Consider the following 14,009-nt stretch of genomic DNA (forward strand, 5'->3'; position numbering starts at 1 on the left):
GTTGTGATGACTGGAAACAACCTCCTCTATTGAGAACTCAGGAGTAAAACAACGTCCTCTTCATGTCAGCATGATGCAGCGGTGAGAGAAGATACTCTGATTTGGTACAGGCTAGCTCTGAATGACGAAGGTCAACTCTGCATTATTCAGACTAAGTCCCTAAGCTCACCAGAGAGGACTTTTCTGGGGAATTTATCATTACACATTCCGAGAACATGGCCGATCGACCTAAGCTGAGCTTTGATAATCGTTACCTCAGTTCTGGTTGCTTTGATTCAGTATGTTTAACAGTGCCCTCCACTGGATGAAATCTCAGAACCGAGGAAGGATACATACAATCTTCTCATCCTCTCACTTGAACTCCAACCTGGCCTAAAACATAACAGGCAACGGCAATTGTCCTTTAAGCCAAATGTCAGAGCATCTTGCTGATTCTGCATAGTGTCACAGACCCTCATTCATGGATCTTAAAAACAGCAATTTCTAATATTGTATTTGACTGGGTTCCATTATATGATTTTCTGTACATCACATGGAGTGGCTGAGTCATAGAAATAAGGATAATGACAGAGAACTCACTCTTATTCCATCTACTGTTTATTGGTTAAAATATAATGATTATAATGACCAAGAAAAAATCTTCTTGTATATCACCCTTTTAAAGGCATCATTTACCTCCTTGTTTCGCAGGCTGTAGATCAGGGGGTTCAACATGGGGATCACAAGGGCATAAAACACAGAGGTAACCTTGTCTTGGTCCATCACGTAGCTAGAACTGGGTCTTAAATATATACATATCAGCGTCCCATAAAACATAGTGACAACTGTCAGGTGGGAGGCACAGGTGGAAAAGGTTTTGCGTCTCCCCTTGGCAGAATGGATCCTAAGAATGGCCAGAAGGATGCACATGTAGGAGATTAGGACACCCAGAAAAGTAGTCATTCCAATTACAGTAGAGAAAGTGAAAAATACAAGGTCAGTGACATGGGTGTCAGAACAGGACAGCTTCAGCATAGGGGGCACATCACAGAGGAAATGGTTGACAACATTGGAGCTGCAGAAGGACAGACTGAATATAAATAGAGTTTGCACAATTGAATTCACAGAGCCACATACATATGTACCAGCCACTAACAGGACACAGTGTCTCTTGGACATAATGGCTCTGTATAGCAGAGGATTACAGATAGCTTTAAAGCGGTCATACGCAATCACAGCCAGGAGGCAACATTCATTGGTCACAAAGAAACAGACGAAGAATAGTTGTGCCGCACACTCAATCAAAGGAATGGTTCTAGTCTCTGCTACAAAGGTCATTAGCATCCTGGGAGCTATGGCAGTGGAATATCCAATATCTACAATGGACATCTGGCTTAGGAAAAAGTACATGGGGGTATGAAGTCGGGTTTCAACCATGATTAACGCTATCATCCCAAGATTCCCCATCAGGCTGACCACATACATCACTAGGAACAACATAAAGAGGGGGATCTGTAGATCTGGATGATCTGTGAATCCTACGAAAATGAACTCGGTCACCATGGTGTGGTTTCTCTCTGCCATTTATTCCAGAAACGCTCTCCTCTGCTGGTGAAAAAAAAATAAAGATTAAAATTAATCACTGGCCAATAAAGTACTGAGTACAGATCCCTCATAATCCCTGTGATTGTTCCTGGGAAACAGTGTATAAACATAGGAAAGCTGAAATAAATCGAAGGACACTCCTAGGGAATGTTCTCTTTGTATTCCCCACATGCTTTCCATTAGAGATAGGACATGTTCCAGCTACAGAAATATTGTGGACTCTGTGTTAGGGTGACCAGATGTCCCGATTTTATAGGGACAGTCCCAATTTTGGGGGCTTTTTCTTATATAGGCACTTATTACCCCCCACCCCCATCCCAATTTTTCACACTTCCCCTCTGGTCACCCTACTCTGTTTTAATATGCATGAAACCATCCAGTGGGTCAAATCTTCTATAAAATAAGAGATATATAGATTGGGAGTGTTTAGTTTAGAAGGGAGGCAAATAATCTATCAATGTATGCAAGTAATCAATGCTATAGAGTTTATTCATGGTCTTTGATTTTCTCTTCCTAATCAAAATGACCTCAAAGGGCACAAGTGATGCTCAGTGCCCCTTTTATATAGGTGCCTAAATATAGATTCAGGACCTAATATGAGGCAGCCCCAGTGAAAAAATTTGGTATCACTAAAGTGTCACTGTCCTATTGGAGTCAGTGTATGTTTTACAGACATTCTTTGTAACTACATGCATTATTTTTCCTCCCTGTTACAAATCCTCCTAGAGGTAATAACACTTGTAGGTGGTGTGGACTGTAACTGATTCTATGATTACTTTTGACTCAGATTCACAGAGCCTCGAAATGAGAAAATGCATCTCCTAGAGATAAATACTAAGTTAACCTGTGGAACTCCTTGCCAGAGGATGGTGTGAAGGCCAAGACTATAGCGGGGTTTAAAAAAGAACTAGATAAATTCATGAAAGATAGGTCCATCAACAGCTATTAGCCAGGATGGGCAGGGATGGTGTCCCTAGCCTCTGTTTGCCAGAAGCTGGGAATGGGCAACAGGGGATGGATCACTTGATGATTACCTGTTCTGTTCATTCCCTCTGAGGCACCTGGCATTGGCCACTGTTGGAAGCAGGATACTGGGCTAGATGGACCTTTAGTCTGACCCAGTATGGCTGTTATGTTTCTATGGAATTTCACTGCTACATGCACAAAGATGCTCAAAAGATAATAATAATGACATTTCTTACCAGTCATGGTGTAGGTGTACACGCAGTAAATTCCATTGTATTTGGTGGAGGAAGATATGGACTGGTTTGACTCCTCATTAACCAATTGACTTCAGCTGAACTATACATTCACACTTGTGTGACTGAGATCAGAATCTAGTCAGTGACATGGTAACACAACGTGAGATGTGTGCGGATGGGACCAAAGCACCTCATGTCTGATTGTAGTCTTTAGGATAGAAAGAAAATGAGTTGGAGATAATTTGTGAGTTTCCTTGTTACTGGAAAAACACAGGTCTCTGGATTCTGCATATTCCCTCTGTCTTTACACCTGTGATAGACGAGTAAAAAGAAATGAAATTATTTTTAGTAAATATAGGGAACATAGGAATTTCCATACCAGATCAGACAAATGATGCATCTAATTGAGTATTGTCTATGCATTAGCAGTCTTTGTTGTGTGCTTCAGATAATGGGGCAAAGTCCTCACAGTAGGAAGTTATTCAATAACATGCCTATAGGGGTATTTTCACACTACATCCAGGCAATTAGTGGTTGCCTCATGCTCTGAAGCATGAAGGTTTACATCCCTTGCAAATGTCTGTATCATACCTAATGTAACTGTTCTTAATATTTATACTATGAATCAACCCCTCTCCCCCACCCCCCGAAATAAAACATACAAAAAACCCTGCTCAAAAGACTTTATTAAGGTCGGAAAGTTCCGCAATTGAAAATTAGGAAATGCCAGATTTGTGGTTGCCCATGCAACCTTAATTCTGCCCTCGTGGGTGTTTGCATTATGATAGTCTTTAATTACATTATCACATCCTGTTTTTCCTTAGAACCACTGGATCCCTGCCTTGTTCAGGGTATAGAACAGACTAACTTTTGGGTGACCGAGTAGACAACCTAAATGTTGTCTGATGTTCTGTTAATACAGATTTAACAGATGTTCTGTTAATATAGTTTTGCATTTGTAATTTCCTGGGTTTTTAAAAAGGCAAAACTCAATTCGGTCACGACACCTCCATTCTGCATCCTCTTGGTTTGCACCTGTAACCACGTGCAGTGCATTACAGACTTCTACCACTTGCACTACAGGCCTTTGCAAGAGCAGGCTGTTTTCCTATAGCTGACCGGGGAGATGGGTAGGATCTGTGGGGCGCCTGGCCCAGTATTCTGCCTCTCTCTTCCTCTGGGGAAGCTAGGGGAGAGCCTGCCCACATAAAATCCCCAGAGACGGGAATGAACCACTGGGCCACGTATGTAATGCAGAGGTGGCTCTCTCCTGCCCCAATCAACTCTGGTTGAGCAGGTCCAGAAGCAGTCACTATTCCAGGTGCAACATTGTCAACATCTGCTGCTTTTTTTGGTGGGAACACGGGCCCATCTGTTTAGAATACAGGTGTTATACTGACAGGAAGCTCAAATTTTGCTCACAACTGAAGCAAGAAAGGGGTGACAGTGGTTGTCAAAAGCTATAACTCAGCTAAACCTGAATAGAATTTCATGGGGACAAAACAAAAAACAACAAAACCAAAAACGCTCTTCAAGTCTGAGGGCTTTCTCCCAACTGAATTTCAAAAACTTGCTGCAAACAATGGAGGTGTTTTCGCTTCTTGAAAACAAGACTGCAAGGAGCTGTGAGAATGGAAAGTGCTCGGTAACCTAACACGGGGAACACGACCAGCTCCCCCAGTAGTAAATGCTGGATTCTTTTTTTTATTATTAAATATAGAGCTGATAAAGGTGCTTGATCGTGTAACCTAAGCTCACACTTCATAGTTCATAGTTCTCTGTCCCCCTCCAGAGGCTGGACCACACAGAGCTAACACAAACAGACATTTTAAACCAGGTAATTCATTTTTTTAGATCCCGAGGTCCTGGGCTTGATCCCCAGTGTCAATGACAGAACCGAGAGTACTGAGTTACAAGTGATATTAAGCTGAGACAGAAATATCATGTTCCTCCCCAGAACAGGCACACAACCAGGTGCGTGACAGAAAGTTTTCTGAGGACTCTGCGTCTGGTCCTCTTACCTGCTGGTGTGCATCAGCCTTGCCCTGCAGACTGTCAGGAGGAGATGTGCTATTGTAGACTGGAATCTTGAGTTGCCTTTAATTTATGCTGTACCCATTCTGTGTGTAAATAGAGAACTTCAGTTCTTCAAATGGTCACTCCAGCACCAGATCTGCTCTAGAATTTTTGAGCTAGCACCACAATTCATCATGCAAAAGAACACATTTGAGACTAAATAAATGAGATGGCAAAATAAGACATAAGAAAACAAGAGATTATATTTTATGGTTTTCTCTGTCTGCTATTTATCTTACACTATTTGGTTTTTCTGCAAATAGATACCGTCAACATAAGCAATCCTGTAGCATCAGGTACCTTTTTCCACTGTGTTTTATTCTGAAGCAGAAAAGCCAAAAATAAATATCAAGCAAAATATCTGAAAAGCTGATGACAGGGAATCTAATTTAACGTCTAAAAGATCGAGAGAATACTTATTCCTAGTCTGGCAGAGCTGAGTGGATTAAGCCGACCTGTGGAGAAAGAGGTGTGTTATCACCGATCCCAGAAGAATGGCGTGTGGCTGACACAAGTGATTCTTATTTGGATCGGTGGCAACTAGGGACAAAATCCCTGAAGCAGCATGAACCTCAGAAGAGATAGTTAAAATGGCTTTTATGTCTCCTGGAGGTTGGGGATAATAAATCACAGAGTCCAAAGTAGAACAGCTCCAACAGGAGAGACTGAGGGAGAACCACACCAGAATATCCCATACTTCAGCGGCTAGAGTGCCCACAGGAGAGGTGGTCAAATCTCTTCTCCTGTGAGGTGGAAAGGCCAGGCATCTCCATGCTCAGGAAGAGGTAGCCGTGTGCATACTCAGAGGCTGAAACAGGCACAAAGGAGCTTTTACTGCAAAAATGTAGGTGTCAAGTGAGTTTAGACACCTATAGGGTTTGGCCTCAGCTGAGTGGGGATTTCAGGAATAGCAATGGGGCCTAGTTCTGAATTGAGATGCCCAAAGTGGCAATTAGATTTAGGAGTACAGATTTCATCTCTGCCACGTGCCAACACTTAGATCTGGCCTACAGCCGAAAGATTTACAGGTCTTGCTATATCTGCTAGGGATGTGTTTGTCTACTGATATAATTATACTGGTATAAGCATCAGTGTTGATGATGTTATACCAATATAAAGGTGCCATATACTGGAATAGGTCCATACATTATAGGCCAGAGAGGACCATTGTAACCAGCTAGTCTGATGTCCTCTGTAACACAGGCCATAAAGGAAATTTTGAAAGTCTTGATTCAGGTGAACCCCCAATCTTTGCATCACCAGGCCCTTTAGCAGGGATCATGGACTAGCCATTGCACCCCAAAGCTCCCTATCACATTGCATGAGTGCTTTCTCCCTAGCATTAGCCTAGAATAAAACACCTTTACCCCATGGTGCTGCAACCGAGGCTATGCTACAGGGTAGCGCTGAGTGAAATTCAGCATTTCCATGCCATAGGAAAAACTGACTTTTCAACATGTGTCTGCATCCCAAATCAAGGCAAAAAAGTTAAAATATTAACATTTTGAACACAATGGAAATTCTGAAAAATGTCCTTTTGGAAATGTCAAAATGTTTTGTTTGAAATTTTTGATGAACATGGAACACTTGGACATTCCAAAATTGAAATGTTTCATGTCGGGGTATTGACCTGACTTAAAAGGCTGCTGCCTGCCTCAGATTGAAATGTATTTATTTGGAAATTTTCAGCTTGGTTTGCCATTTCTGAGACTGAAGCTAGGGGAAAAAAGACATTGTTTTGCCCACATTATATATATATATATATATCTATCTGATGCCTTTTCCTCTGAGAAGCTCTGGTGCCCCCCAGCTTTGCAGCAGTGACTTGAAATTTGATAGGGTGGTGCCTTATGCAATTCCCATGAAAATCAGCCCAAATATGACTATTTGAAAATGGCTGTTCACACAGGATCAATGAAGATTTGTGAGAGCTTCCCAGTTTAATCCCCTCAAGATCCCTGTTAGATTCCTAGTTCCCACAGATGCTCATTGGGAGCTGAGTGCTTAACTCACCTTTGTGCTTTGGGAATATCCCTCCTTTGGCTACGTCTACACTTCCGTGCACACTTGGATAGCTGACTGTGTACATGCTTCTGCATATTCCTCAGACCTGCGTGTAGTGTCCACATATACTGTGCTGGAGAGCGGTAAAACCCTGTGTAGACCACATACCTGCATCCACACTGCCACTTTTGTTCTGCCAGAGCAGCGCTACCACTTCAGAGGCAGTATCCCAGGGTTCTGTGCCTCACAGGAGACACTCTAGGAACTGCCTTTCTGAGTGCAGTTGCCACGGCCCATCCCTTTTACGCATTTGCCCATGGCAGTACCCGCTCATCTCTCCCTCTGGCCACACTGGGTGGAAGACATGGAATGATGGTGGTTCTGCTCCAGCTCCTTGTTATCAGGTTTTCTCTTCATCCTCTCACTCCCCCAGTTCTCGTTATGCAGACAGAAAGCTGACCAGAAGTCCGAAGTGCAGATAATGCAATGTTTATTGGGTTTAGTTTCCAGCAAACATGTCCCATTACTCTGAGGTCACAGAACCTTGTTTCCCAGTGTCCTGTTCCCCACCTCCTCAGTAGGTATAATGATACCTGCAATGCACGCCCACCATCCCACCCCTTACAACTTATGGTCACGCTCCGTTTTGGAGGGTCATGGGTCTGGGGGTCTTCATCCCACCCCTTTTGTGCCCCAGGGGAGGGGTAAGGAGTGAGGTTGTGCTACTGTCAGGGGCAGGCATATCTCTGGCCTTTTAGTGTTTTACCTCCCCCCAATCACCCTTTGCCCTTCCCAACTGGTTGCTTGACCTTGCCTTGAGATAGGCGTTGAGGCAGTCTTCAAGGGTGTGCTCATATATTACACTCCCACAATGCCCAGTAACACTTACTGCTCTTCTCTGTTCCCATTATACTAACAAACCCATCTGACTTAGGCAAAAGCAGCATACACAGTGTCTGCCTTTGTCCATAGTAAGGGTCCCTTTATTCACACATATTAGTAAGAATGTGTGTGTGTGTGTGTGTGTGTGTGTGTGTGTATATATATATATCTATCAAAAAATCGAACAGGCAAACAAAACTTAAAATACTATTTCAGGCGAAAGTACAAGCCAGTATCCTACATTGGCACTTGCACTCCTAACACTCCTTCTTGAGGGACGAGTGTTCATGAGGTGGGCAGGGCAATTGGCAAGATGCTGGGTGGAATCTGGACAGAACTTTCTGACATGACGAAGATGGCTGACCATGATGGGTGACTGACAAGCTCCTCTGGCCCCATGGAACAGATATGGTGACTGCCAGTATTGCCCAGGTATGCCCATGGATGGACTGCCACTTCTGGTCCAGGAGAACCAGCATGGTGTCGTGAGATTGCATGATTTTGGATAACTGGGATGACGAACGATGGCTTCAGAACTTCAGAATGTGTGATGAGATCACCCCAACCCTCGAGTGCCACAAGCCTCGATTTAGGAAAGCCAGGCCAGTGCCAAAGCGAATAGTTACTGCCCTGGGGAAGCTGGCGATACCTGACCAGCTCAGACAACATTTTCAATTCCGAGGAAGGACTGGAGGCTAATAATGGTAAGATCCAGGTAGTACTGTTGTTGTGTTTTTTTAATATAAATATTTACATTGCCGCCCGGGGGTGGTGGGAAAGGGGTTTGGTTCCTTCCAGGGCCTGAGGAAGAGCTCTGTGTATGCTCAAAAGCTGGTCTCTCTCTCACCAACAGAAGTTGGTCCAATAAAAGCTATTACCTCACCCGCCTTGTCTCTCTCTCAAGTTGAGAACTGGAAGCCTGCAAGGTGTACGAGTGAAAAATCAGTTATTGGCTCAGCTCTACTTATATGGCCCCATCACCAGAGTATCTCAGAAGCTTTAATATATTTATCCTCACAACATCCTTGTGAGGTAGGGAAGCGTTAATATCCCCAGTCTGCAGGAACTAGGGTGACCAGATGTCCCGATTTTATAGGGACAGTCCCGATATTTGGGGCTTTGTCTTATATAGGCGCCTATCACCCCCCACCCCTGTCCCGATTTTTCACACTTGCTGTCTGGTCACCCTAGCAGGAACAGAGAGACTAAGTGGTTTGCCCTACGTCACACAGGAAGACTGTGATGGAGGAAGGAAATGACCGTGTCTCCTGAGTATCAGGCTAGTGTGCAAGCCACTGGAGGGATTGTTCAGGTTCCTGCCTGAGAAAAATAGCTGGTTCACTTTGAAAAAAGAGATAAAAGAATCACCAGGGAGTTTACACAGGTTTTGTAGGCAACACAATTATGTGCAGTTATTCCCAGGGGACATGAAAGATGTTCTAATAATCCCACCTGTGCCTGGCCTCATGTTCAGACTCGGCAGCACTCCAAGGATTCTGTCCCAATATGCCACCAAAACAAATATAAACAACCCCTCCGACCTCCAAAAACAATCCCCTTTGGGATCAAGAACATCAGACATCTCCCTCTTGTAGGTTTGTCGTTTAAGCTCCAAAGGAGATGGTATAAATTTTCTCCTTTGGTTCCGACATGTGGATACAATTGTCATTTAGAGCTAATTCACGTGGAGATCAGACTCACTGAAATCAGAGTCCTGATTATCTGAACAGCACATTTATATTGTTTTTTCTGTTGCAGAATAAGCAGTGACAAGGGAAATGATGCCCATGCCACTCGCATTCTGAGAAAGGGAAGCGATTACTTAGGTAAGAATAACATATTGCGAAATAGAGGGCGTCTCAGAGTATTAAAACTTTTATTTCTATTTTTTTTTAAATGTATTTTGATTGTAAAGAAATGTGTCCAGTCGGCATATTTGCCACATGTGTCTGGGGGAGATCAAGGATGTGGATCGTTTCATTAATTATGTGCAGTGATGCGGTGCAGGTGATGGACTATTCTGGAGGTAGATATTCTAAGAACACTGGATCCTCAGCTGGTGTCGGTCAATGTAGATCCACGGAAGTCAATTCCCATTCATGCTACCTGAGCATCTGACTCATCGTTCTTTATCCACAGCTGAATCAGCAACTCCCACTCCCCCCCGTCTAGTTCCTAGATTTATATCCTCTAGATGTGGGACTAGTCACACTCGCAGACTGCTGAAAGAGGGGAGCAGTGTTTTAGGGAAACCTCCCATTGTCACAGCCAGTGCATGTTCTGGTGCATGGCGTAGGAGATGCACTTTCAAAAGACACCAGTCTAACTCCTTCCCCATTGATATACAGCCTGAAAAACAATCTTTAGAAACATGAAAACTAGCGATGGTCAAAACAATGGATGGAGCAATTCTGTCAGAAAATGCAAATTTGACAAAAAATAACATTTTGCAGGAATGCATTGATTTTGATTAAATTTTGGATGGGAAGATGTCTAACCAGAATATGTCTTACTTTCTCATTTTGTTTTGATAATGTCAAAATGTTTTGCTCTGATAAGGTAAAAATGTTTCATTTTGAGTCTATCGTATTGTTTTATTTCATATTTACTTTTATATTATATTAAAACTTTAATTTAATTGTCTATATTATATTAAATATATTACATTACATTATTGTTTTAAAATTACTGAAAAAATATCTTTTCAATGTTTCTGAACTGAAATTCTTGTTCGGAATTTCCATTCCCGGGCAAAGTTTGAAATGTTAACATTTCATTCGTATTTTGAATTTCAAAATTTGGATTTAACCAGGGAATGGAAATTTCCTTTTCTAATGAGCTCTAATTTAAACCAATAAAGAAAATGTGTAAGGCCAGATTCACCAAGGGACTTAGGCGTTGGAATGCTCAGTGTTATACTGCCTAACTTTTAGGTCCCTAGAAAATTTCCAGGATTCACAAAACCTGAGTTAGGACCCTGGGCTCCCTATGCCATGGGGGGAGGGGGAGGAGAGAAAGCTGACTAGGAATGGGGTCCACAAAAGCCAGCATGCTGAGTGGGGGGCTCGCCAATGGGAGAATGCCCTAAGCGCTGTCCCTCAGGAGTTCAGCACCTGAGTCCCGACTGCTTGTGATCAATGGGCAGGAGGACAGTCCTGTAGACCGGCACCTAAGTTGCTTCTTTTGAGAAATGCAAGGGAAGGAAGTGTTGGTGCTCATGCTGGCATCACCAACCTTTTAACTTTTATTCTGGTGGTAAGAGCAGTCATCCAGGGTGTGGGAGACCCAAGTTCAATCCCTCCCCCCCCCAGTTTTGTGGGGATAAAACGTTTAAACGTTGGTCTCTCATCTCTTTAGAGAGTGCCCCAACCACTGGGCTATGGGGTATTCTGATCAGGGCTCCTCCAGTCTCTCCGAATGAAGCTGTTCCACTGCGTACAAATACTTAAACGGACAATTGGCCAAAAAGAGTTTGAGAATGATTCTATAGCCTGATAGGTCCGGCCCCCGGTATAAGGAGTGGAACAGGAGAAATAGGGTAAAATTTTAGGAGGGAGTTAATTGTGTTTGACATCAGACGCTCTGAAGTACAAACAAGGGGCCAGGCTACTGGTACACATACTCTAGAAGCTCATCGAGTCACTCTGGCAACTCAGTATGGTGACTACGGATCCCTTTCCTACAATTCTGCCTGCCTGCCACGTACCTTATTGTATGAAACTACTAGCCTGGCCCCATAAAAGGAAGTGGACGAGCACCTATGTCCTATATCCTCACCTTAATAGCTTGCTGTGCACAGAGTACCACTGGCCAGGGGTGGAATGAATCAACCCGGGTAACTGTGTGTGAATCTAGTCATAATACATTATATTGTAATGAAACAGCACTCGGTGAGCTCTTGGCAGTCAGCACTGAATATGGGACTTCTCTCGAGTACAGGGGTAGGCAACCTATGGCCCGTGTGCCGAAGGCGGCACGCGAGCTGATTTTCAGTGGCACTCACACTGCCCAGGTCCTGGCCATCAGTCCGGGGGGCTCTGCATTTTAATTTAATTTTAAATGAAGCTTCTTAAACATTTTAAAAACCACATTTATTTTACATACAACAATAGTTTAGTTATATATTATAGATTTATAGAAAGAGACCTTCTAAAAACGTTAACATGTATTACTGGCACGCGGACCCTTAAATTAGAGTGAATAAATGAAGACTCAGCACACCACTTCTGAAAGGTTGCCGACCCCGACCTAGTAGAATGGTTTCAGAGGGGTAGCCATGTTAGTCTGCATCAGCAAAAAGGACAAGGAGTACTTGTGGCACCTTAGCTCAAATAAATGTGTTAGTCTCTAAGGTGCCACAAGTACTCCTCGTTCTTTTTGCTATCTAGTAGAATATAAGCCTCTACCGCTCGATCATTCATTGGCCATCCCTCGATTCGAGGCTGATCTCTACCACGGATTTACATTTGGGCCCTGAGATGACTCAGGAATCCGATCCTGGAACCACAAATCTGCCCACAGTAGGTACAGACATTTCGTGGCCGGCCAGCTCTCTGCTGGGAGAAAGTTCTTTCTTTTTCCTACCGCCTGAGCTAAGAGACCCATGGCTGTTAGTTCAAAACCCATAATGGAGTCTTAAACCTCTGTTAGATCTCACCAGAGAACCACATGGTATATGATCAGAATGACCCCAAGGAATTGATACTCAGCCTTTATTTGTCTCTTCTTTCCATGTAATGCTCGCTTTCTCCCTTGTGGGGAACAGCACATCTGGGATAAATGTTGAAGGGGAATCACACCACCGTGACGGAGTTCATCTTGTTGGGATTCACGGACAACCAGCACCTGAGAGTCATGCTCTTTGTGGTGTTTCTGTTCATCTACTTGCTCATCCTGGTGGGGAATCTCGGGATGGTCACTTTAGTCAGGATTGAGTCCCGGCTTCACACCCCCATGTACTTTTTCCTCAGTAACCTGGCCCTCTTAGATGTCGGCTACTCCACCGTCATCGCTCCCCAGACACTGATGGCCTTTGCAGTGGAGAGCAAAGCAATTACATTCACTGGGTGCGCTCTGCAGTTCTACTTCTTCTGCATTGCTGTGTCCTGTGAGTGCTGCCTGTTGGGGGTGATGGCGTATGATCGCTTCACAGCCATCTGCAGCCCATTGCTGTACACCGTCATCATGTCCAAGCGGTTCTGCGTGCTGCTGGTGCTGGGGTCGTACCTAGCCAGCTGGGTAAATGCAACAGTTCAGACTATATTTATATTCCGTTTGTCCTTCTGTGGATCAAACATCATCAACCATTTCTTCTGTGATGTGCCCCCCATCCTGAAACTGGCCTGCTCTGACACCCACATCACAGACATTGTTCACTTCACCTTTTCTACTGTAATTATAACATCTACTCTCTTGACCATTGTCATCTCCTATGTATACATTGTGGTAGCTATTCTAAGGATCAACTCCACGGAGGGCAGGCAGAAAGCCTTCTCCACCTGCACCTCCCACCTGACGACCATCACCATCTTCTACGGAACGGTCATTTTTATGTATTTGCGGCCCAGTTCAAAGTACTCCATGGACCAGGACAAAATCATCTCTGTGTTTTATACCCTGTTGATCCCCATGCTGAACCCCCTGATCTACAGCCTGAGGAACAAGGAGGTGAAAGAGGCTTTTAGGAGGATGATAGGAAGGTTTTTTTTCTCAGTGAATGTAAAGGTGGAGACTTTATTTTGAATAAATAAATGGGAGTAAGATGGAGGAGTCACTTCCCTGTGTCGTTATCTTGAGTTCCGTGAATCACCAAATGTGTTTGTGTTGCATCAAAAGACACTAACGGTCAGATTTTCCAAACAGTTCTGCATCCACCCACCAGCGACTAATTCAGCACTTCAGCAAGTCGTCCAATTTTCCAAAGTGCTCAGCTGCCAGTCAGGGCCTTAAATTCAGAGCCCAGAATCATTGATCTCAATGGTAACTGCTCGATGCTGAGCACTGGGGCAGATCTGGCGCCTTCATGAGGGTCCTAACTGGTGTAGTAGGAAGAGAGCCTGAAACAAGGGGCCCAGTATGGGGCCTGCAGCCTGAGCAAGAGTTGCGGCTAGAAGCAAGCACTGCTCACAGGTGCAGCATAACTCCGCCAGCCTCTCGGTCAGACTGTGCGTGTGTGGAAAAGTACCGCCACTGGCAGGAAAGGAGCTGAGGCTGCAAAGCAAACACCGCTAGGCTGGAATCACAGGCTCCTGTACTTAGCAC

The 14,009-nt window shown here is 44.0% G+C and overlaps 2 protein-coding genes across 4 annotated transcripts in view; one reads left to right on the top strand and one right to left on the bottom strand.

The window, feature by feature from the left end:
- Nucleotides 1-517: 517 nt before the first annotated feature.
- Nucleotides 518-14,009, bottom strand: part of LOC135983306 (olfactory receptor 5AR1-like) — a 37,336-nt gene continuing 23,844 nt past the window's right edge. The window contains exons 1-2 of one of the 3 annotated variants that reach the window (XM_065594197.1): nucleotides 2,787-2,926; nucleotides 518-1,587 (exon numbers count right to left, since the gene is read on the bottom strand). In XM_065594197.1, the coding sequence (XP_065450269.1) occupies nucleotides 619-1,563 (945 nt within the window). In that variant the 5' untranslated portion in view covers nucleotides 1,564-1,587; nucleotides 2,787-2,926 and the 3' untranslated portion in view covers nucleotides 518-618. Of the gene's footprint in view, nucleotides 1,588-2,786; nucleotides 2,927-14,009 lie in introns of those variants that run through there. The other 2 variants (XM_065594200.1, XM_065594199.1) reach the window with 2 other exon arrangements.
- LOC135982793 (olfactory receptor 5AR1-like) lies at nucleotides 12,525-13,490 on the top strand. The gene has a single exon (XM_065590987.1). The coding sequence runs from the start codon at nucleotides 12,528-12,530 to the stop codon at nucleotides 13,488-13,490; it is 963 nt and encodes a 320-aa protein (XP_065447059.1). The 5' UTR covers nucleotides 12,525-12,527.

This window comes from Chrysemys picta, chromosome 4, assembly GCF_011386835.1.
Source record: "Chrysemys picta bellii isolate R12L10 chromosome 4, ASM1138683v2, whole genome shotgun sequence".
NCBI classification, from domain to species: domain Eukaryota; kingdom Metazoa; phylum Chordata; order Testudines; family Emydidae; genus Chrysemys; species Chrysemys picta.

Excerpts from the sequence above, each read along its gene's own strand:
- LOC135982793 (XM_065590987.1), top strand. The coding sequence starts at position 12,528 with ATGTTGAAGGGGAATCACACCACCGTGACGGAGTTCATCTTGTTGGGA.